At 44.6% G+C, this 8,596-nt stretch overlaps 1 protein-coding gene across 1 annotated transcript in view; it reads left to right on the forward strand.

The window, feature by feature from the left end:
- The first annotated feature begins 5,770 nt into the window (after nucleotides 1-5,770).
- The window catches only part of vgll2b (vestigial-like family member 2b), an 8,309-nt gene continuing 5,483 nt past the window's right edge, over nucleotides 5,771-8,596 (forward strand). The window contains exons 1-2 of the mRNA XM_024274614.2: nucleotides 5,771-6,153; nucleotides 6,486-6,819. Of these exons, the coding sequence (XP_024130382.1) occupies nucleotides 6,067-6,153; nucleotides 6,486-6,819 (421 nt within the window). The 5' untranslated portion in view covers nucleotides 5,771-6,066. The remainder of the gene's footprint in view (nucleotides 6,154-6,485; nucleotides 6,820-8,596) is intronic.

Consider the following 8,596-nt stretch of genomic DNA (forward strand, 5'->3'; position numbering starts at 1 on the left):
ACTTTTTGAAATCGTCTGTTTAAGAAAGTGTGAAAATGTCAAGTTTCACCAGATATTCTTCAAGTTCAAAGCAGCCGATAAGAAAACTCTGATGACCCAGCATTCTAGTAGCATTTAAATGCATCACTTACACACAAATCTTGGAGATGTGAAAAAGTCTCAGATTAGATTTGGAATTTGGAACATAAATGTGGTTTTCTGTGTGTGTAACAAGTGATTTGTGCGTATTTTTTAAAGATTTGTATTAGTTTCAAGCTGTTGTAATTTAAAGTTGTGCATTTGTAAATTGTATTATTTTTTATTTCATAATTGTTGTACTTATGCACATATATATTGTATGAGTTACAGATTACCCTCACACAAATTGGGATGAGTCTATTTTCTCTCCATATAGTCTCACATCAGATTTGTGCATAAATGCAGTGTGTGTATCAGGCGACTTGTGCGTACTATTTCAGAGATTTGTGTGTGTAGTTAATTTTAAGCTTTTGTAATTTGAAGTTGTGCTTGTAAAATTGTAAAATGGTAAATATTTGTATGGCATTTTTTTACCTTCCTCGAAGGCCCAGAGCACCGTACAATCACAGACATATTCACACACCCTGATTGTGTTATTTTTTCACTAGTGAATACACAATTGCAAGACCTCAGAGTTTAAATGTATTGTATGAGTTACAAATCAGAACAGTTACACACAGATAGACAGACACAAGTTACAAATTAAGAATTACACACACAGAAATCCAAACTTACGCACAAGTAGACAGACAGAAAATACAAATAAAGAATTACGCACACACAAATCCAAAGTTACGCACAAATAGACACAAGTTACAAACCAAGAATTACATATACACAAATCTAAAGTTACGCACAAATAGACAGACACAAGTTACAAATCAAGAATTACACACACATAAATTGAATGAGACTATTTTCACTCCATATAAGCTGCTATAAAACATGATGGATAACAAAAAAAATGCAAGTTTTAAATTTATGACGGCGTTTTTAAAAACAACTTTCTGATATTTTACTGGTTTCTGGCATCTGGAATGCTGGTGGTCCGCGAGGACAACAGGAAGGCTGTTGGGGAAGAAAATAGCCGCACACTTGCACATTCTATCAAGGAGGATTTATCACCAACATTTGTGTGGAAGGTTGAATGAGCCAGATCTGTCCATATGTGGCCCTTTGTGAGCGCGTGTGTGCCAGAGTGTCTTCCTGATGACACTCGCTGAGGATTCTTAACAGCTGAGATGAGTTTGGTGTGGAACTGGACAGCAAGGCAGCTGTACATCTTTCCCTTGGACACACACTCATGCACGCACACACACACACACACACACTGAGGCATATAAACAACGATGGAATCCTGACGTCCAACCCTCTTGGGACCAAGACACACTGAGTCCTTAATAAAGGAGTTGTTGTTTCAGGAGGTAGCTTATATGGTTTGGGGTTCATATTTCAGCCACTTTAAAGATCAATTGTATTAATTTTTGTTGTAAATATTGCGGCACAGAAACGTCTCCACACTTCATTAAATCAGGTATTTAGAGAAAACCAGTTTATAAACAGTGTTTATGCAATTTGAATAGCGATCTAAATAAAACCAGGTTGCCATTGCAACCCCAACTAGCCTGCAACTTTTCCACCAATGGGAGACTTTGCCCGGTCACAGCTTTTTTCAAAGGGGCGGGGTCTCCATGTGCCGAAGGGTCACAAGGAATGATGTAACCGCTGTTTATTTTAAGCTTCTGCAAGGATCACCTCCACACGGACACGGATGCACACACAAGCAAGACCACCTGAGGACTTTTGACTGAGCGGATGTCCACGTGCAAAACCCAAACGCACCATCCAGTCGGGCTGACGGACGTTACTCAGGGCGCAGTGCCAGTGCCCGACGTCACTTTGGTGTATTTGTATTTCTACAAAGGTGTGCACATCACTGAGGAGTCCAGTGCGGGACAGAAAGCGAGAAAAATGCGGTCATAGCCATTAATACTAACAGAGGCCTCTCTTCTCTTCCGTCAGTTGCAGCTGTTGATCACACTGGTGTAACAGTGATCTCTCTGGCATTGCATCACTCTTTCTCCATGAGCGCCACGCTGCCCTGCATTACCCTGAACATGAATATCCTATACCGCAACTTGTTTTTAAGGGAATGTGATAAAGCAAGTGTTGTGCTCCAGAAATGTTAATATATTGTACATTGTTGAAAGGACTCTAAGATTTATGCAGAACATACTTCCGAGCTGACACTCCTGAGCCTAAAGCCACACTTCTGATCTATTTGAAAAGCATTCCCAGAGGTCTATTAGTTATGATTATGCCAAAATTTAAGGACAGGTCCAAGGCAAAAACATAAACTCAGGAGTTCTGTAGGAGAGGTAGCAACCCCTACACCGACCAGAGAAGGCGACCCCCTCCCGGCCTCCATCGCCTTGGAGCTCCCCAATCAGGATCTCTACTCTGCTTCTTTGGGCATGGATGAACTCCCGCAGTGGTGTGACAATCTCCTGCTCCAAAGAAGCGGCCTCTGGTGGCTGGAAGGAAGAACCCTCATCCCCGTCGTCAGTTGTCCAGTCTTTACTCTCTACCCAAGGTTCAACTGGCTCTGTCACAAGTTTGGAAGTCTTGGTTCTTGTTTTCTGGGTCGTTATCCCACTGCTGACACCAAATGTCACACTCGGGTCCAGAGTGCGACCGACAGGTCCAAGGCAAAAACAAACTCAAGAGATTGGTGTGGATGAAAAAAATACTTGAGATTTTATTTTTACAGCAGGTAAATACTTTAGACAAAGAACCCCTCAACCACAGTGAGCACAAGCATTTATAAGACATGGACCCTCCCCTGGGCCAGGTCGTTCCACTTTGGCTTAACGACTGAATTTTGGTCAGGCAATACAAAAGCCAACCAAAGTCAGAGTTTGGGTCCTTTGATCAAGGAAGTACAACTGAAAGGTAAGAAAACACAAATCAGCCAAAGAAAACCCATTTAACACAATACACTCATACAAACACCCAACATAATAAAGGAATTGAACACCCTGTGTGTGTGTGTGTGTGTGTGTGTGTTTGTTATATGTCATCAGATGTTTCTGTAGTTGAATGTGTACACCCCCCCAACTAGCATTAGATTGGTCTCTTAGTGTGATATATGTGAGTACCAGTGTGGACAGGTGAAACTGCCACACCAGGACATAGTTTCTGCAGGTCAGCAGGAGTTCATTCAGTAGTTCACCTCCGAGTTGTGGGCGGTACAGTTAGCGCAGAGTAAGCCTACCTCATTTCCCATCACCCATAGCTTAGAGCAACTCACAACCCCAAGCTAGCATTACCGGTGCAACAAAAATGGTGAGCAATGTCGAAGACGCCAGACGCCACCTCAAATGAGGAAAATGAAGACATACATGGATTTTTTTGTCTTTGAGTGGAGAAATCCATCACATTTTCTCTCCTAAGTCGTCACACATTGATGTTTGGTTAAGGATCCCTCCACGTCACTTTTTGACGTTTTGGAGGTCCCCATTTTGCTGTTCCTATTAAATCAGGGTCCCCAACCTCTAGGCCAGGGGTATTCAAGTCCAGGCCTCGAGGGCCGGTGTCCTACATGTTTTCCAACCAACCTTCCATTGAAGGTCCTTATTGGCTAAACATACCTGATCCTGGAAATTAGCAGCCAATAAGGAGCTTCAATGGAAGGTTGGTTGGAAAACATGTAGGACACCGGCCCTCGAGGCCTGGATTTGAATACCCCTGCTCTAGGCCGTGAGCCGGAACTGGTCCAGTACCGCAACATGGAACGCACCGGTATCCGAAACCGGTACTGGAACCCTAACCTGGTACCAGATGCAGTACTGGGTGCGAAACTGACATTACCAGGTTAGGGGAAGGGTACCAGCGCTGGGTTAGGGTACCAGTACTGCAGGACCCTGGGCTTCATGGTGCCCTAGGCGAAACACGATTCCTCTGCCTGATTTCTGCACCTCAGGGATCGTTTTGCTGCTTTTTCATCCTTAAAGTTTTAAGGAAGCACGAACAGATAACACTAACAGCCCCTCCTCCTCCTCCTCCCCACCTATAGCTTCGACGGGGGCAGCACCAGGCAAAATGATTAATTATATCAGATTTCATGATTTTAATTATTACCTTTTTTCACATTTTTACACCAAATGAGTGTTGTGTTCAACTGTAAAAAAAAAACAAAACAAAAAAGCATTGCAATTCGGCACCCCCTCAAGCAGATGGGACACTAGGCAGCCGCCTAGGTCGCCTATGCCCAGTACTGTCAGGGCGGCCCTGTGCACATTCCAAGGACCAGTCCTCGTCTGGTACCGCGTCCCGAAGGTTGCAGACCCTTGTTTTTACAAACAGCCAGCACGTTAAAAAATGACGAATTTGGGACACCCAAAACGTTGAAAAGGGGTCCTTAACAAAACGTCAAAATGTGACGACTTTGGAACGAGAATATGCTGATGCATCAGAATGGAGTGGAGCAGGAAGCTTGTTGCTGTTGATTGTAGATTTTAAGTAACAACAACATTTTACAATTTTTATGTCTGATCCTAAACAATTTCACTAAGGAGATACTAAGAGATGCAGTTTTAATCTTCATTTTCTTTCATCATCATGAGAAAAATACTACAAGAACGTGTTAAAAAAAACACAATTTTCACTGGAGGGGATCTTTTAGAGAACGTGTTGTGCTCCAGAAATGTTGTTAATATCTGGAGCATTATTGAAATGGCCTCAAGATTTATGCAGAACTTGATACTTTAACACTAACAGTGCACGGATAGATTGCAGAGCTTGATCTGGGATCAGGGTGGTCACCAAATGCCTGTTTAGCTTCATCCATTTGGATCGTTTCTTTGGTTGTGTCAATATCCTTTCTCCAGTCATCGGTACCATGCGTGATGTATGCATAACAAGTAGTCGGTCATGTTCTCCATCTAGAGAACGCAGCGGAGCGGCGATGTAACTTCCAGAGGAGCTCGTCTACTCGCATACATCAGAGACATTCCACCTCATCTGACACTCGTCCATGGAATTCTACATATTCTCCTCACTATTCTCCCAGGTATTCTGAAGTGGCTGTCAAAAAGACTGGCATGTCCAAACATCAAGCACCTGCAAAGAAAATAAAAGGGATAGATTTCTAAATTCTGAAACTAATGTGTTTTCGTGTCATGTTTTTTTTCTCTCTCCCCCCTCTTAAAACAATGGGTTTGGTGCTCAGCTTGTGTTTGTGATTGGGTATGCTCACGTGTGCGTGTGAAAATATCTTTTGTTTGCACTGCTGATAGGTGATAATTTGTCATAGATTTGTACAGAGTTCCTTTCTCCTCCATGCTGGTATGACCAGTGCATGCAACCTATAGCTGACATCTATGTGTCATTCTGGGAACACACTAAATGCCTCTGATGACTTGGAGGTTTACTTGGCAACCGATGGCTGTTTTAAGAGCACGGATAGCCTTACAGCTTGGACCCAGGACAAAGTTTTTTAAGTGCATGGAGAGAAATATAATGTCACGGAACTGCATGTATCAAATGCTCATTGTTGTGCGGCTGGTTGGCTCAATGACTTCATCCAAATCTATTTTTGTGTCTGGATGATGTTCTCTTAGGTTTTACATAAAGAATAAAGAGGTCTGTGAAATATTTGTCTTTAAATGCGCACACGGTAATTGATTTTAAGATATTTTTGATTAAGACTTTTAGTCATAGATCTATGGGTATAAATGCTGCTATTGGGGGGTTGGTAAAGGTGGGAGGGGTTGACACAGAGATGTAGCCTACAGGACAGAACACTACTCATGCTTGCTTCATAAACCTCCAAACATTTTTGCAACCGCAGCTGTCGTGGCGCGCGCGTGGAGCGAGGAGGTGCGCTCCTTCTTGAGTGGCTATGTTGAATCTGGCACGGACTTTCTCTTTGCGCTGACCAGCGGTCGCCGAGCTCCTCATTTTCCTCGACAAAATTACGAAATGTTGACGCACCCCCCCTCCAGAAGGTCGGTTTCAAGAGGACATTAAAGACGCCGCTCATTTACCATGAGCTGTTTGGATGTTATGTACCCAGCCTATGGACATTACGCACCGTACGCACCGACCGCCTCTGCTTTTGTAAATAGGTTACAGGTATGATTTCGGAAATTAATTAAATTGTTTCGTGGTGTTTATTAAGTGTATTAAATAAAACATAATTTCAAAGACAGTTTTTTTTGCGCAACTTGTGCGTAAAAAATGACTTTTTTCATCCATAGGAGAAGCGTCTGTTCCATATCATGCATCTAATGTTTCATTTAATCACGTGCACTCATGTTCTCAACTTTTGCTGCCACATGCCTGTGCAGCCACACACAATGGAAAACATTGTGTTGAAACGTCTCGTGCTTCAGCCTCAGAAGTGTCTTTTGCAACACCTGTCTAAATCCACCCTCCCCTCTTACCCCCCACCCCCAACCTTTTAGGCTCCCACTGGTCTGAGCAGCACTGCACCCCACAGCCGGCATTTTATGGACAATCCCGGCGTTTCCGAAGGAATGTCTGGGGGCCCAGGCACCACTTCCTCATCTTCTTCAACGAGCTCTTCTTCCTCTCTGTACAACCCTGCCACTTCCAGGCCGGAGGAGGGCCCCAAGGAGAAGCAGGAGGCCCCCGAGGCAGAGTATCTGACGTCTCGCTGCGTGCTCTTCACGTACTATCAGGGGGACATCAGCAGCGTTGTAGATGAGCACTTCTCCAGGGCGCTCAGCTCCTACATGGACGGAGAGGGCAAGCGACGGGCGCCTCCTCAGGGAACAGGTACCTGACACTGAAACTGACAAGAACTAAACTGCTTAATAAGCTGATTTGAATCGCCCAAAAGCAAAGCAGCTGCATCCTGCAGTTGTTTCTTGATGCCACAAATGTGAGCTCTGCAGAGGGTCAGACAGGTGATGTGGTAGGGGCTTTTTGTCTGGGGTCAAAGCTTTGTGCCACACAGGTCAGGTCAGGAGTCTTCCTGTTGGAATCAGTTCAACTGATTGTTTGACTTTTGCCAAAATGCAATTAAAAGTTATTTTGAAGCAACCCCAGACCGAACAATGTTCCCTCGATACCCATGTAGGGGACTGCAGCCTCTGCTCCCCCCTTTATGCTCCCGTGGCTGCAGCCGCTTTCCTTGTTCAGCTGGACGTCTTCATTTCAGCACCAACACGCGCTCCCTGCCTCACAACAGATGCTATGTTTATACACCATCGTAAGCGGACAGCCTCGCCAGCGTATCCCCTTCAAACGTCTCCATGACTGCCATTCTGACTTGGTCCAGTTCTCGCCCGCCTGTCTGTCAGATTTATATGTTGTCAGTGTGGTGGGGGTAATGGGAAACACCACCTCACTGGGTGATGCACGGTGTCCATTTTCAAAGGAATAAATCTAAAATAGTTAATGCTAAAAACCTATAATGGCTTGCTGACATTCTGTCAAGGGCGAGGAGAGCGGGGAGGGGGGCAGAGAAAACAACAGGTGAAGCAGAAGAGAGGTGCCGTTCGGGGCCAGAAGTCCCGGTTTGAATGCATACGTCTGCTAGATGTTCAGGAGCGAAAGGCTGACGTGAGACTGAAAAGTGTCGCTGTGGAAGAGATTTAGGACTTGCTGAGTCTTGGGCTGCCTCCAGGTTACGGCGTCTGCCTTAAATAGAATTCCGGCATTTGGGAACGTCTCTCTTTTTTTACCTTGTGTCTCTTTCTCTCTGGCTCTGTCTGAGAGCTCAGTTGTGTTTATTTCTGTGTCTTGTTGCGGCTATAAGGCGGTGTGACAGAATGATCCAATGGGGAAGATATCTGGGCCAGAGGGTGTAGCAGTCATGTGAGTGACATCTAGTACGCGCGGCTCCTCTTGCGCAGTTTGTTTGTTAATTTAGGTGATTCACTATAATTGGGCAACCATTGACAGTAGGTGAGAACTGGAACAAGTGAGTGCGATGTCATCATACTGATCAGGATCGCTGGTTTATCAGAATTCTTTCTCCTTGGAAGCGGATGACAGACCTCAATAGTATTTAGATCCAAGGAAATTCTTTAGATGTGAGAAATAATCCAACTTGGCTTTCCATGGTCTCGTTAGCATCTCCAACAGCTCTGTTAGCTATCATGCTAACGTTAGTTGCTCCAGGCTGAGCCCCGGGTTTGAGTTGAAGTCCCGTGAGAGTGATGTTGTTCATTCTTACTTGTTGATCCACGTCGTTCACTCTTCTCTCCAGGAGATCTTGCCGACTGCCTTGTTTGTTTCGTGCCTTTTCCTGCCGCAAATCTTCCACGAATTGCAGCAGCGGTGAAAGGTTAGCTTCAAGTTGCAGTAGTGGTGTTAGCTTAGCTTCGACTTGGAGCAAGGGAGCTAGCTTAGCTTGTATGTCGGCTAACGCCGCTCTGAGCTGCGTCAAGTCAACTTCTTGATTTTTCTTTGGCGCCACGTTCAACTCTCCATGCTGAAGGGGTTTGCTACTGTTTTGAAGTAGCTTTGTGGTTAAAGTCTCTTCTAGACGTCTTTGAAAAGACAAAGAGTTGAGGAGAGCTGAAGACATGCGTCTGCTCGCTTGTGA

This window comes from Oryzias melastigma, linkage group LG22, assembly GCF_002922805.2.
Source record: "Oryzias melastigma strain HK-1 linkage group LG22, ASM292280v2, whole genome shotgun sequence".
NCBI lineage: Eukaryota > Metazoa > Chordata > Actinopteri > Beloniformes > Adrianichthyidae > Oryzias > Oryzias melastigma.